This window comes from Schistocerca cancellata, chromosome 9 (assembly GCF_023864275.1).
Source record: "Schistocerca cancellata isolate TAMUIC-IGC-003103 chromosome 9, iqSchCanc2.1, whole genome shotgun sequence".
In the NCBI taxonomy this organism is placed as follows: Eukaryota; Metazoa; Arthropoda; class Insecta; order Orthoptera; family Acrididae; genus Schistocerca; species Schistocerca cancellata.
This window is the reverse complement of record NC_064634.1, coordinates 509,682,553-509,698,769: the sequence shown is the minus strand read 5'-3', so window position 1 is coordinate 509,698,769 and position 16,217 is coordinate 509,682,553. Positions and strand designations below refer to the sequence as shown.

The 16,217-nt window shown below is 36.8% G+C and overlaps 1 protein-coding gene across 5 annotated transcripts in view; it reads left to right on the top strand.

Annotated features, from left to right (window-relative positions):
- LOC126101139 (tau-tubulin kinase homolog Asator) overlaps positions 1 to 15,206 on the top strand; it is a 690,846-nt gene extending 675,640 nt beyond the window's left edge. For 4 of the 5 annotated variants that reach the window (XM_049911821.1, XM_049911825.1, XM_049911823.1 and 1 more), the window contains 2 exons: positions 6,979 to 7,185; positions 12,599 to 15,206. In XM_049911821.1, coding sequence (XP_049767778.1) covers positions 6,979 to 7,185; positions 12,599 to 12,650 — 259 coding nt within the window. In that variant the 3' untranslated portion in view covers positions 12,651 to 15,206. The remainder of the gene's footprint in view (positions 1 to 6,978; positions 7,186 to 12,598) is intronic. The other variant, XM_049911824.1, reaches the window with a different exon arrangement.
- Positions 15,207 to 16,217: the final 1,011 nt, after the last annotated feature.

Sequence of the window (16,217 nt, the reverse complement as noted above, 5' to 3'; positions counted from 1 at the left end):
GATTAGAAGAAGGGATCGGTTGGTAGGACATGTTCTGAGGCATCAAGGGATCACCAATTTAGTATTGGAGGGCAGCGTGGAGGGTAAAAATTGTAGGGGGAGACCAAGAGATGAATACACTAAGCAGATTCAGAAGGATGTAGGTTGCAGTAGGTACTGGGAGATGATGAAGCTTGCACAGGATAGAGTAGCATGGAGAGCTGCATCAAACCAGTCTCAGGACTGAAGACCATAACAACAACATCATATATAAATGTGTATGTACTATATAAAGAGGAAACAATGTTAGCAAAAATCTCAAAAAGTTCTTCACCGATTTAGTTCAAATTTTTACATGAAATGCTAGTTAACGTTTGGACAGACATAGGCTACATATTTCTTTCAATATGTATGGTATATGAACATAAGTACGAGGGTTGCCCAGAAAGTAACGCACTGCAATTTTTTTTTTTTTTTCTTCAACAATTCCTTATTGAACATAATGAGAATTACACACACAAAAGAATGGTGTTTTATCCGCACACCCTATTTTTCCGCGTAATCTCCATCCCATTCTATGGCCTTCCTCCAGCATGAAACAGGGGCATGTCTGCCCTGTCAATACAAGTCCTTGTCTTGTTGGTGGAGCCAATGCTTCACTGTGTGAATCAGCTCCTCATCGTCCTCAAAATGTCTTCCATGAATGACATCCTGTAATGGCCCAAACATCAGACTTGCTGCAATATGTCAGCTGTGACAGCCGCGGATGGTCTCCCCAACAGTTGCAAATCGTGGAGCTCTGCCAACCCGCCTTCTGATGACCTCACCCTCTGTGCCTTGTGACTGACTGTACTTCTGTTGACAGCAGGTGCTCCATAGACTTTGCACAAGCATTTGTGAATATTCCCCAGCAGTGGGAAATTCAGTCATGGCATATTGCTTATAACGTACATCACCTACAGACGCCATTTTGAAACTGTCCTGCAGCTACGCTATCTGTCGGAAGGGACGGAAACTTGGCGCTGAGAAAAAAATGCAGTGCATTACTTTCTGAGTAACCCTTGTATGTATATAATGATATTTAAAGAGGTTGGCAAAAATCTTGATGCATTCTTGACCAACTTACTTCAAATTTTTACACAGTAGTCTAATAAATGTTCAGACAGTTATATATTTTTTTAAAAAAACAACAATGAACAGAAACTTCCTGGTACATTAAAACTGTGTGCTGGACTGAGACTCAAACTCGGACCTTTTGCCTTTCACAGAGAAGTGCTATACCAACTGAGCTGCCCAAGAACGACTCATGATAGATCCTCACAGCTTTAATTCTGCCAGTACCTTGACTCTTATCTTTCATTCTGGAAACAATGTACAGGTTTTGTGTTATCACACTCACTGTTCTTATAGTTTAAAAAAATACATACACACCTATGTATTGTTTTATTTTCTTCCCTGCAATCTGTTTTAACAGAAACTATGCGAAATACTGACACTGAAACTACAGTCCTCGCTGATCTACCAGTGATTCAAACCAGTTACCCATTCATTTAAAATGACTTCAGTTCCCAGTCAAGGTTTCATTAGCAATAACAGTAAGCAAGTGTACCTTTCCACATTCTCCAAACAACAATATGAATTTGGATAGATTGCTGCTCAACACATATCAGAGGTGTTGAGTGACTGACAGCACCTTTAAAAGTAGTTGTTGGACATTTATTATTCTTGGACATTTATTATTCTGCTGTCAGGCAAAGTTTTGTGTGTTCACAGTGCCCAGGGAAGACAGTGGCCAAATGCGTTTTGCCAGTGTGTGTATGAATGTGTGTGTTTCTTCATTTTATGAATGACTTTGGCTGAATAATATGCAACTACTTTTAAATGTGCCCTTCCACAGCTCATTGCCGCCTGTGTGTGGTCAGCAGCAATCTACCCTATTCCATATTGTTTTCATATGCATCCTCATTTCAAATTTTTACAGTAGCAATAGTTATTAAACAGTTAGCCAGAGATGTTAACAGTGCACTCTATTAATCCAGCACCAGTGCATGTTAAAGAATAGCTTTCTGTTCACTTCAATTTTAACTTATCTTCTGCAACAATTTACACACACTGTCCCTCTCCCTCTTGCTTTTCAGTTAATCCGTGCATTTGAAATTGTACCATGTTTTTGATTATTTGAGCAGCCTATGTTTTATAAAATGTAACCTTCTGTAACAAATTTGGCCCATATATTCTCAGTAGCAGACTTAGATTACTTTGTCATCTAATAACCTTGTTGAAGATCACATATGGAATAATTCACCTGTTGAAGCATAAATTTTCCATCAGTTACCCTGTTCCATTTTCTAGTATTTAGAATATAGTTTTCTTGCCTTCTATTTTTTTTAAAATCTTTTTAGTTTAAAAATAGAAGTTATCCACTGAATGTTGTAATCATGACGAAAACTTTGGGTCAGCATTTAATACATGCTTAGTAAAATCCTTTTGTGTTTTAGATGAGAATATATCACAGTTCTGAATGTAATAGATGGAATGCTTTAGATGGTGATGTTACTAAAATACCTCATTATTGACTGAGCTTGGGCAAATAATTTGAAATTCAAGAAATTCACAGTTTCTTAAGAGTACATTTTACTTTCACAGCTATTGTATAAGTTGTCGTTTGGTGTCCAGTAACAGTACATGTAATTCAGTTAGCACATTTTAGCAGTTTATAAATATTAAAGGCAGTAATAAACACTATTAACATTTGACAGTACCTTTTGAAACCACACAAATCTGCACTCATTGAATATACTATTTACTACTGAAAATAAATAAAATACAGTCATTTACATGACTTTTCTATGTGTTTGTATTAAAGTCAAGATAGATAAAAAATATATCTCCAGTAAGCTAAGACTAATGTTATCAGAATTTGCCATTGTGTCTAAACTTCTGCCTGAAGTGTGCAAATTAGGAGACACACAAATAAAAATCCAACTCATTTCAGACAAGATGTACAAAATTTGATTACCATCACCAAACTTACTATCTATAATTCAAATTAATTTCTGTATATACTAATGGTGTTTGGTTTAATCATTTTAAGAGAGCAATATAAATGAAAGCCAGTGTTAATATAGCTGAAGAATATGTATTCATTAGCAGAGAAAAGTATCTTCTTTAATTTAACAAAAACATTTGATTTTTGGGGTCCATAGTTTGTATAAGTTGTAACATTACAAAATTAGAAGAAAAATTGAACAGTGGTTCGAGATATAAATTCTTCTCAAATTAGGGCTTAAGACAGATACTATTACAGTTCATCTAGTGACAAGTACTCTGTTTGTGCTAGTGTACTTGTTATGTGCTCTGTTCTTCGTCTGTCAGGTGTTTTTTTTTTTTTTTTTTTTATTCGAAAGCAGAATAATTCCTTTACTACCTCACTATTTTCATATTTCTTTGGTTTACTTTCAGTCCATAATGTTTGCTAACTATGCTGTTCATCCCATTCTTCAGGCCTTGTAATTCTTCCGTACTGTCTCTAAGGATAACAATGTCATCAGTAAATCTTAGTGGTGACAGCCTTTCACTCTGAACTATAATTCCACTCACAAATAATATAAATATATTTAATATATTCCCATCATTGCTTTTCAGTGTGCAGGTTGGACATTAGGAAAGAAGAAAAGAAAGAAAGAAGGAAAGAAAGATTGCACTGCCTTTTTTAATCTGGCATTTCTATCTTTATTGCTTGCTCATTATTCTTGTATGTACTGGATATTATCTGCCTGCCCCTAGAGGTTTCAAACATCTTGCGCAAGTTTATGTTGTCAAATGTTTTTTCTAGGTCAACAAATCTTGAGTGTCTTGATTTTTCTTACATCCTGCCTCTATTATCAAGCACAATATTGTTACTGACTTTGTGGTGCCTTTACCTTTCCTAATACCGAACTGATTGTCACCCAAAAGTTCCCTAATGTTCTTTTCCATTCTTTTGTATATTACTTTTGTCAGCAACACGATACATGAGGTGTTAAATTTGCATTCCTCTGCTTTTGCTGTTTTTGAGACAGCATGGTTAATATTCTCCTGAAAGCCAGATACTTAATTTTCACTTAAAATAAGGGAAATCAGAGCTCATACGGAAAGATATAGGTGTTCAATCTTCCCGCCTGTTATACGAGATTGGAATAATAGAGAATTTTGAAGGTGGTTCGATGAACTCTCTGCCAGGCACTTAAATGTGATTTTTGCAGAGTATCCATGTAGATGTAGATACTGTTTGTATGAAAATAAACTAGAATTTGGTACACACATGTGAAATTCCTTATTCTTATAAAAAACTATTCAAAAGCCATGATTGCACAAAACTTTTTTTAAATGAAGACAATTGATTTCAACAGTTATCTTCAGGTTTACATATGCTGCATACAGCATCGTATCTAGCATATGTAAACAGATGTGCTATTGTGTACCGCATTTGTATCATGCACTGAGCATCTCTGAGCAATACCCATATGGATAATATGCTATGTCTTGTTAAATATTTTAGTGATGTCAAATGTTTATAATGTGCTGATTTCTATTCACTTGACATCATGTGCATGAGGTCAGCCTAAAATGAACATGTTTTACCACAAAAAAAAAGTAATGTTTAAGACCCGAAGATAACAGCTAAGACTGTTGAAACCAGCTGTCTCGAATAAAAAAATATTTTTTGTGATCCTGGCTTTTTAATGGTTTTTAAACAATTAACACAGATTGTCCTCCAATACTTTCATAATGAGAAAATTCAGTCCTTATATGTACCAATAATACTGTTCAATCTCCACAAATAAAATATGTACTTTATTTTCTGTTTCATGTATAATATTTTTGTACAAACTTTAGTTGTATTATCAATACTTCCATTTACATGATTCAATATTTGTTACTTGTCACTTGTGTTTGGAATTTAAATAACATTTTAAAATGTTGCAACTTATGAGGTTCAGACCACCAGCATTATGATTGTAAGACTTCTACACTGTGCAATCTGCTGTCGGCAACAATTTTCATAATCCAGAAACCTTTTGTACTTAAGAGTGCAAAGAAGCCTTCTAATCTTAAAAGGCAAACTGATGCGATACATGCAGTAATTTCACCTTAGCTTCCTTGCACTACCTACTGATTTCATTTCTGAGTGAATCTTACTTTCATCTTTTGTTGTTCAGCTGAACTATTCCTTTTGTTATCTTTGCAGTTATCTTTCTGTCATCTGTATTTCCCTGTCTCACTTCTGCAGTGGCTCTTTTTAAGTGATTCTGATACTCTCTCTCTCTCCCTCCCTCTCCTCCTCTCCCTCCCTCCCTCTCCTCCTCTCCCTCCCTCCTGCTTCAGATGATGATATGTATAACTAGACTATTACTGTTGGTATATAACCAGCTCCACAAAAGATTTTTGAGAAAGGAAAGGCTGTCTCTCCTACTTATGTCATTGATTCTAAGCTACCACATGCAATTGTCTCAGCAAATGAGATCAACTATATCATAATGTAGTCTGATAAACTAAAACATTGTGACCACTATCCATCATGAGACCAAATGCTAGCCGGTGGCGTTGCAGGCACATGACCCAATAAGAAATGTATACAACCAGAGCAGAGAAAATGGCGGGTAATTCTAGTGACAGTACAGACCAGCAGTGGGAAATCCACTGGTAAGAGAAATTTTGACAAAGGGCAGATCATTATGGCCTGGTGCCATGCATGTTCATCTCAGAAACAGTGAAGGTTGTTGGTTGGTTGGTTGGTTGGTTGGTTGTTGGTTTTGTGCTACTGTTGTGAGTGCTACAGGAAAAGATTTAACGGATGGTGAAACCGAGAGAAGTTGAGCATTGTACGTCTCATCGCAGAATGTGGAAGTTGCTGGCTTGCCTGTTGTTAAAGCAAGATTGTCAGTCATCTATGGAAGATAGTAGCAAAGTACAGTGCTTGTGCATGGCATTAAATGTAAGGCTGTGCAGTAGATGACCCCTATGTGTTTCCATGTTGACCCAATATAACCACCAATTCCAGTTGCAATTGGAGAGGGCATGGGATCCATGTGAAGGGACTACGGATCAATGGAAATGTCACCTGGTCAGATGAATCACTTTTCTTGTTACACCGGGCCAATGGTCATGTCTAGTAATTTTCTCACATGGGTGAATGGCTGCTGAAAAAAGACACTGCACAACAGATGCAGTACAGTGGGGGCAGTATTATGCTATGGGACATTCACCTCGGCTTCCACAGGACCAATGGTGGTAGTGGAAAGCTCCATGATGGCTGTGGACAATATGAAAATTATTGTGGACCATCATCATAGCTTCATCTTTGATGTCTTTCCCAATAGCAGTGGCATATTCCAGCTGGATAACTGTTTGAATCAGTGGCTTGAGGAACACAATAATGAACTCAAGTTGATGTTTTGGGAACCAAAACCCGATGAGACACTTCTGTGCCTGCATACCTCCAGGCTGGAATTTAAGGGAATTGTGTAGGTGTCTGGTACTGCATCTTCAGAAATCTACCAAGAGCTTGTTGAATCTGTTGTTCTGTTACATTTCAGAGGTGGACCAAGACACTATTAAGAAGTGTGTGGTCACCCCCCCCCCCCTTGCTTTTTTTTACTGTAGTTCCACCCTGTATTTATGCTAACTGAGAGCAAATATGATGAAAAACTATATGTATGCAGGTCCTTTCAATTAGTGTGTGCTGGTAAATAACATTTATTATTAATATACTGTTCTAGGTCTAAATTTTGAATATTTTACATTGATGAAAGCTTCATTCTCTTCCAGAATTCTATATAAAATTGTCTGCCTGGTATCAGTGGTCATTTATATTGTTTTTACTGAATAATATGGGAGACCCATGCTCCAAGCTCAGTCAGAAATGTGGTTTGTGTGAATGTATTATGTGTTGTGCCACTTAGGGGCTACGAATACCCTACCTGGCACTTTGGTTGTTCTCACATGTGTTGCATGCAGGATGTCTGCCCCTGCATCCTCCTGTCAGCTGCGTGGTATCCCTAGCCACTTACTAGCAGCACCTCCAGGGACAGGAGGGGGGGAGGAGAGCAGTGAAGCGGACAGTGACTTGTCAGGAGGCGTCGTAGGTGGACCCGTGCTGCCCCCACACCCACCACCCATCAGCAGTCCGGCAGATCTGCGACTGATCGCCGAGAACAATGCGAGGTGAGGTAATGCGTGCACAGGTATGACAGTGTGCTGCCTCTTTCTGGTTCTGCATATAATCCTGAACCATATTTTTAAATGTTGTGTTTCTAGTTGAAATGTCATCCTGTGAGTAAATAAATTACTTTTCAGTCATTCATATTCTATAAACAATTTATAATAATGTCCTGGGCTGTGAAAAATGCTGCCAGAAATGTCTGTCATTACTGAAATTATCTCTAATGGACCTAAACAAAATAAGTCCTATTCTAAGCATATCATAACATCAGTGGTCCCAAGTGTACAAAGGCATTTCTTATCACTTATTTGTTGTGTGGATGTGTCTTAGTTTTTTTGGGGGTGGGGGCATTGAAGAAGTTAGGATAGGTAACATGTGATGCAAGATGAATCCTCAATGCTCTTATTCTTATGGGGTATTATCCTCTAAAACACTCACAAGGATGTAGCTGAGGGAATCTTCGACACTTTCAGATGTTATTGTGAGCCACACTGTTGTCTGTTGACCCTCAAAATGATGATAAAAGAATGTAATGAAAGTACAAATTTTACGTTATTTACATACACCAGCATTAGTTACAAAAGTAAAAAGTACAGGGTGATTACAATTAAACTTCCATTACTTGAGCCAATGTAGATGGAAAACTATTTATCATATGTGTGGGTACCCAACTTTACCGAAATGATGTTCATACCATGGCTAGTAGTGTTGGTAGCGGGATTGCCTTTAGGCACCGGACCTAGTATGGCAATGTAGAATTGAAAAACAAGCATCAGTGTTCATTACAGTTGCAGACAGTCAACATGGCTCTGGAGAAATTGAGCGGTATTTTACCCGTAAAACTGTTTTATTGAAATAATGGCAATAGTGCAGCTGCTCTTCGCAGGTATTGACACATTAAAGGAATACGGAGTGGTCTTCTTTCTGCACTGGTGTTGAAGAACAAGGTTCGGAAGTTCGAATTAACTGGCAATTTGAGAAGGCCATGGAAGAGCCTGATGGTCAGTTGTGCCACCGATTGTTGAAGAAGTTACTGTTGCCATGGTTGAGAATGCTGGAAAATGTGCAATCATCAAGCAGTGCATGAGCTGTAACTCAACAACTGAACATTCCATGATTCACCATTTGACAAGTGCTGCAAACAATTTAGAAATGGTATCTCCAGTGTGGTTCCAGGCTGTCGATGCCAATGGTCACCGCATTGACCGACGTTTGTAACCTGGAACATAAATGTCGTATGCAATTAAAAAATGTTAGCCTCTCGTGTGGACATTGAAATCTGTTTCTTTCAGTGATTTATTCATTGCTTCTCTTCCACATGTCCTTAGAAATGTTTCCACGAAGTTCCACTTTCCTGCAATCACACATTTTTATGGGAGCCCCTCTTAAGTAGCAAAAGTTTAATTATAACCACCACGTATGTCAGCATTAGCTAAAGGTAGAAATGTTGCATTAATCTAGTTGTCAGGAAACTGCTTAAAATGTGTAACTCATATATGGAGGAGATTTCCTTGGAAACTCTTCCAATGGTTATTTACTGTTGTTCCTGTATGGTATCCATATGGGGAGAACTGACAAATATACTCAGTGAGCTTCAGTTAGAGGTGAAGAGTGTTATGGAATGCAGTACTTTTAAAGTTTTCAGAATCAAGCTACCAAAAAACAAAGTTACAATGATCCAAATCGTAAAATTGAGAATCACCCTTTTTGTTATGCTGAAAAAATTGTTATAAATATTTACCAGAATCAATGAAAATTGTCCTCAGAGTGCCAAAGGATGATACAGTTGAAGTAGGCCTGATATATGTATACACACACAGCCAGCAAATTTTTTTGTGGAGGTTTTTGTCTGGAGTGTTGCTTCGTATGTATGACATGGATGATAAACGGTACAGAAAAGAACATTAGGTGGTACAGGATTGAACTGGGTTAAAAATAAATTTATGGCACACCTTGACTGAAAGATAGGATTTGGGAGGGGGGAATAAAATTCTAGAGACCTAGGCTTGAATACAGTCAGCAAGTTCCACTGGATGTAGGCTGCAGTTGTTACGCAGAGCTGAAGCAGTTTGCACAGGATAGAGTAGCATGGAGACCTGCATCAAACCAGTCTTCAGTCTGAAAACAACAACAACATTTTGAACTTCAAGGAAAATTAACATAGATCAAGTTATATGTGTGTGATGATGATGTTTGGTTTGGGGGACACTCAACTGCACGGTCATCAGCACGTGTACGAAGTCTCCATTGTTACACAGTCCAATGTAGCCACTGCCACAAATGATGATGATGAAATGATAAGGACAATGCAAACACCCAGACTCCAGGCAGAGAAAATCTCCAACCCAACCGGGAATTGAAACCGGGACCCCGTGATCCAGAGGCAGCAATGCTAGACAGTAGTCCATGAGTTGTGGATGAGTTATTCGTGTGTGTAACTGTTTGCCTGGTATAGATGTGAATTAACTTCCTTTTCCAATCAGGAAAAGAAGCTGTTACTGAAATGAATTATATTCAGGTCTCGAGCAATGAGGATAGTCCGTAAAGAAACTTTGAGCTTTTCCTGTTTGTAATTGAAGAAAAAAGTAATGCAGTGATTAATGGAGAAAGAAAGGATCATTTAATGTTCCTTAATGTCAAACAGAACTATGAAATACAGGAAATAAATGAAACAAAGCACACATTATGTAAAAAATGTGACTGAAAGTAAGAGAAGATTATAATGCAATATAGAACAAAAATAATGAAGAGGCTAGACAAATACTGTTGCAACGAGAGGAAGTCTACAATAGCAGACAGGAGAGCTGAAGCAAACTAATGACTCTGAAGCAAAATAATGACTGGGAACATATTATTTCACAACTCACTGCTGATAACAGTTGTCGAAGGGATGGTGGAACTAAAAGAACCATAGGGATACACTTAGACATCAGTATATAAAGCAGATTGTTAATGAGTAATATGCAGCAGTTGGGCTGAAATAAAGTGGATAGGTGGCAGGAGAAAATACTAGACAAATTATGGAAGAATCAAATGATGCAAGCAACAACAGGTACAGGACCAGTAAGAAGCAGAGAAAATAGGGCAGTGAAGCAGAATAAAGGGAAAATGATACAAACTTCCTCAAATAAACATGCCTAGCAGTACCGTATAAGTTCACCAATATGAGTTAACATTTTTGTTTGTCTTCTTCTGACTTCTTGCCTTGTTTGTAAAAGAGGTGTACATCACTCATTTTCTACAGTATGTAATGGCGGTATCACCAAGAAACATAAATCATATTTTGAATTTCACATCTGCCAAATTGTATTGCTAAAACTCAGAACCTAGTCTTCTGTATACATTTTCCATTGTAGATGTTTTACTTTTGAAATAACCAATTTATTTCATGATTTAACTATTAGCTTATTTTGGCCTCTTGGGCATTTTCAAGTTATTTCTACTACTGACATCATAATAAAAAATTATAACATATAGAATCTGATATTCCACACATCTGCTCTTTTTTATTGTTACACCAATGTGTTTGCATGTTGTACTCTGGCAGAGTGACAAAATGCACATAAGGGTCAGATGTTTCTCTTCCCACAAACGGACTTTGTGCCTGTGGCAGCTATGCCTGTAACTACCACAGTTGTAAGAAACTGTTATCAACCCATTTCTTCCTAGTATCATGTACACACAACACAATGTTTAACTTCACAAAAGCAGAATGAACTTAATATATAGCATGTATCAGAAAACGTCATCCAATTTTTAAAAAATCATAATTATTATGTTGTTTGAGATATGTGTATGAACAGTGTATTGTTCGAAAGAGCAAACTCTAGAGATTTATGTGGTTACCACTAGGTAACAGCAGTATGCACCCATTTCAGTTCTAGTAAAAATGGTGTCTGGACAGCAAAAAGTGTTTTGTGTTATATGTTTTGCACAGTGAGGGTCAGCAATAACTGTTCAGCATGAGTTTCGTACTAGGTATCATGTGGATCCTTCTACAGCACAGAGCGTTAGATGATGGCATGAACAATTATGAGAAACAGATTGTTTGCTGAAAGGAAAATTGGCAGGCAGTCCCTGAGTGTCTGACAGACATCGAATGCATCGCCATAGCTTCACAAGGAGTCCGCAGAAATCCATTCACTGTGCAACTCTACAGCTCAACATGCCCCTGATGTCCATCTGGTATGTGTTGTCAACTTTTACACATGAAACCATACAAAATTCAGCTAGTGCAAGTTCTTTGTGGAGAATTACTGGACAATGGATTGGTTGCACTGGACCAAATGATTCAGCCTTACATTACTGGCCTCAAAGGCCACCGGACCTGACTGTATGTGGTTATGTCTTGTGGGGTTTTATAAAAGACTCTATTTTTGTGCCTCCATTACCAACAACAATGATTGAACTGAGACATCGCATAACAGGAGCTGTGGAAGCTGTAACTCAAAGGCATACTCGTTGCAGTGCGGGAACAATTTGAATATCGAATTGACACATGCCTTGCAGCTCAAGGGGGGTATACTGGTATACTGAACACCTGTGGGGGGGGGGGGGGGGGGGACCTTTTGCGTTTCCCATTCATCAAAAAACATAATTCATTGTACGTGTTTATTAGTTTCAGAAATATAGATGTACCACAACGGAGGATTCTTTTTCATACACCCTGTATAATAACGTGTCATCATCATCATTATTTTAAAAGGATTCACAGGTTCTCTTGTCTTATGTTTTTTATATTTCACAATTAGACTAACAGTTTTTGAAAAACAATAAATTCCTGAAAACTTCACATTGTGTGTACACAACATTGGGAAGAAACAGGTTAAGAACACCATCAAATGTTGCTTCCTCTCTCAGATGTGTGGAATGTAAGATGCTGCATTATTACAATAACACTGATAGTTTGAAAATGATCAAGTAAGCAGAATTAGGAATAAGTAAATTATTACACAGGAAAATGGCTTCCCTTAAAATTGAGAACCTAGGCTGAATGTATGTATTAGGTTTGAAATGACAGCTAGCAAGTGACATATAGGCTGTTGATTTGTGATCAGTAAATTGTCTTCTTCCCAAAATCAAATAATCAGAAATTTTCCTTTCTTTTAACTGTTACTTACTTACGTGATGATCTGTTAATAATGCACAGCGCAGATCCTTTCATAAGTTGAGAGTAAATTTTTGAGGAATGGAAAAGAAGGGAGGGGTGATAAATTTTGTCAGCTTTAATTTATTAACTGTGCCATCAAAGCAGCATGTGGTCCAGTGTAATATTATTTGTATCATCATATCATTTTACACTCCCTCATGTAACTTATTCTTCTCCTCTCTCTCTGTGTAAGCTGTACTGCAAGTACGAGTAGCAGACGTATCTAATTCAGATTATGCTGACATTGCAAAATTCTTGCCCATCAGGTGTCGGCGTTTCCATCCTGTGGCATCAGACGGATCTGCTCGGGAGTCATGAAGACGGATGAGAGTGCAACACAACTTCTTTGCCCTTGTGCTAGTCTGAATTTTGTTCTAATGACAGCAGCCTCATCGAATTGCTGGTTGCCTCTGTCAGAAACATTAACATGGCTTCAAGCTGCTGGAGATTTGCTGAAAATAAGACTATGGTACAGGATACTGAAATTTTGATGACAAAATGATGACTGGTTACATCAAACTTATAGTTACCTGAATGAAGCATGCAGCCTTTTCAACTGCAGTTTTTGTTGAGGTAACATAGTTAGTGGCTAAGCATATTGTTCTGTCCTGTAATAGCATCTGTTGCAGTGGTCTTACCAGCTGAAACAGTAGCTCTGTCATAATTTTGAAGTACTTATGGCAACAGATTTTATTCCCTACACATATTCACTGAATTGTTTTCCTAGTGGAATTCCACAAGATATGAAAATTGAAACTTGCTGTTTATGGGATTGAGCTTTATTTTCTTATTATTTGAACAGAGTCTACTATTTTAACTGCTCTCAGATGAATGGCATTCAAATTCCTCTTTCTGCCAAAAGAAGAATTGAAAAACCGCATCAAATATTGAACAATTCCGAGTGTCTTTTGTTACACTTTTCAGCGTGTCTGTCCAAAAATCGATGTCAGAATGTGACAGATTCCAAGATACTGCAGAAATTTTTTTCGCAGGTGTAAAATACTTGGTCAGTCACATTTACAACAGGAATGAAGACAACTTGCAAATAGTTTTGTCACAATTCTTTATCTGAATGTCGGTAAAGAATTGTGGAGTGCTTCAATAAAATGATGTGATTGGAGGTGTGAGAGTACTTTGAGAGAGTGGAATTTGGCTTGATGTCCTACCTACTTGCCCTCGTATATGAGATTATGTATATATCCTCATGTGGAATTGGAAACAAAAGATCTCTCTTTGTTGTTGAATTATTAATATATTTATATTGTAATTTATTGAAAGTGATGTTAAGTTTATTTGCTCATTTATTCTTTTTTTACTAGTCATGTGATAATTTTATGCAGAAACTTTTGATCCGCCATAATTTATATGAGATTAAGTTGTGAAACCTAGTCACACTTTGTTTCATTAATAGAATGAAACAGATTAGTATAACGATCATGATATTAATGTCATTGTTCCTAATGAGGAAGAAATTCCTGGAGGGAATATGGGTGCTTTGTTGTTTAGAATGAAAGACATTATTTAAGTAATAATTTGCCCATAACTGATGTCCAGCATTAAGAATTTTCCTCTTAACTGGCTACATGGTTTCAGATTCAGAGTGAAGGCCCAGATATTTGACAGACTTCAGAATAATGGTTACTAGTATGCTTTGTCCAATCTCAGTGAAAAACTGTGGAAGTAAAGTCCACTGCAGCAATAATATCCTCAGTTATTAACAACTTGCAGTTATAGCTTTGCTTTTAGTGAAGAGGGGATAGAAACAACCCTGGACGAGATAATTGTTTTACATAAAAAATAGTGATTTCTTTCTGAAGTGACAATCTGCATCAAAATTCTTAGCCGGTTAGATGCAGATTAAGTGAGAACTATTTCCATATTCTCATTCACATTTCTTTATATAGTTAGTTACCATAGTTTTACTCATATTCATCAGTTGCTATTAAAAATAATGCATTTCCAGATGTGCCATTCAGTACTCACGCACAGTTACTACTGAGAATCTTCTCAGCTGTGAGATTATGAAGTTAAATAGTTAAGAAAATTAATATTAGTTTTGGTGACTTCCTTTGCCATCAAAACTTTAAATATTGTACACACTGTTTCAGAGAAATAAGATAACTCTTTTAATAGCTGATAGCAACTGTGATGAGTCATCAGAATTTATTTAAGAAGTTACTTCTGTAATTGAAGATGATTTAAATTTTTGTCATTATTCAAATGACAGGAGAAAGTATTATCCTATAAATTCTGGAAAAGTCATAAGAGAGGAAGATGGATCTGTTTTGTAGATAGACTTCACTCTAAATGAATAAAAGTGGCCAAACTGTGTAATTGCTCATGTTTCCTTTGAACTCATACAGCCAATAGCTTGTTATCACCAGTGCTGAAATATTTATCTGTCTCTACCCTTCTTTGTTTATTTCTTTTTGTAATAAAACCATAAGTGCAAAGATAAAAACCTTCCATTAACTGTAAATACATTTACAAATAAGACTGAGCACAGCTTATGTGTGAGCAGCTGTAACCCAATGGCAACAGACTGTTTAACTTTGTATAATTGTTTTAAATTTCGTTAGTATATAAAGTTTTGCTTGCTCAGCAACTGTGGTGTGACATCATTTTTGGGCAGGTGGTACTTAAAACCATATACTGAGAGATTGAAAGGAGTACACATGTGCTCTAGAGCTGTGTCTTTCTAGAAAGGTGTGTCTGAAAATGTCTACACTATCAAAAGTGACTACATTTTCAAGTCAGGCATTGTAAATATTTCTGAAACATTGTATATTTTGTTTGTATTTCATTTTTAAGCCTTGAGATTAAAAGCTTGTAAACAGTATGAAGTAAATAAAATATGTACCCTTACAAATGAAATATCTGTGTGGCACCTTTTGTCTCGGATTTCGGTGATAATGTTAAAATAACACATTTATTGTGGATTCTAAAAATTATGAAGAGATGGGAACATTATTTAAAGACACCTGCAAGTGTTGTACTGTAAATAAGATGAATGAAATCTACTTTTTAAACCAGGCTTTCTTTCATTGGAAAATGTAACTGAAAAGCAACAAACCATAATGATAAAACTGGCATGTGACAGAAATAATTCATTCAGAATCTTGGTACATGCCAGAGTGGAAAAGAAATTTAATATTTCACTCTTCTTGTGTTTTGCAGCTTTTCTCAGTATTTCATAAAGGAGGAACAATCTGTGTCAGCTTTTGCCTCTATTCTTACATAGTTGCCTACCTCCTAGACTTATTCTGGTCCAGTTTTCAATCCAAATAGAGAATTTTAGGTATTATACCAATCAGCAACAGCTTTGTTTAAAAGTAAGTATTTCCTTGAGATTTCTGGGCTGTAATTCCAAATTTCACTGTATCTGAGATCAGGTGTCAGAGGAGTTGCTGCTGCATCACTTATTTGTCATTATTCCAAGTTCAGCTAGGTTTGAAATAAACAAAGATGATGTGACTTACCAAACGAAAGCACTGGCAGGTTGATAGACACACAAACATACACACATATATGAAATTAATGATTTTGTTGTTGTTCAAGACATGATGCTCAATTAAAATATACAGTTACTAACAATAAATTTGATTTATTACAAATAAAACTGACAAAACTACACTGTACATACAAGGTGGCACATGTGAAACTGGTCCCAAGTACTAGACTGCTCATTTTCACATACCAGTTGTCATCTAGTGTTTTGAAGTTGTTGCAACTATGTTTTGTATTATCAGTAGGAAAGCCATTGCAACTTCATTAACATGTGAAGTAAATATCTCGGGAAGATCTAGCCTCTTCAAGAAACAATTGCTATACTCAAGGCATACATGTCTACTGATTCATTTAAGGAAACAGTGAACACTGCTTTGC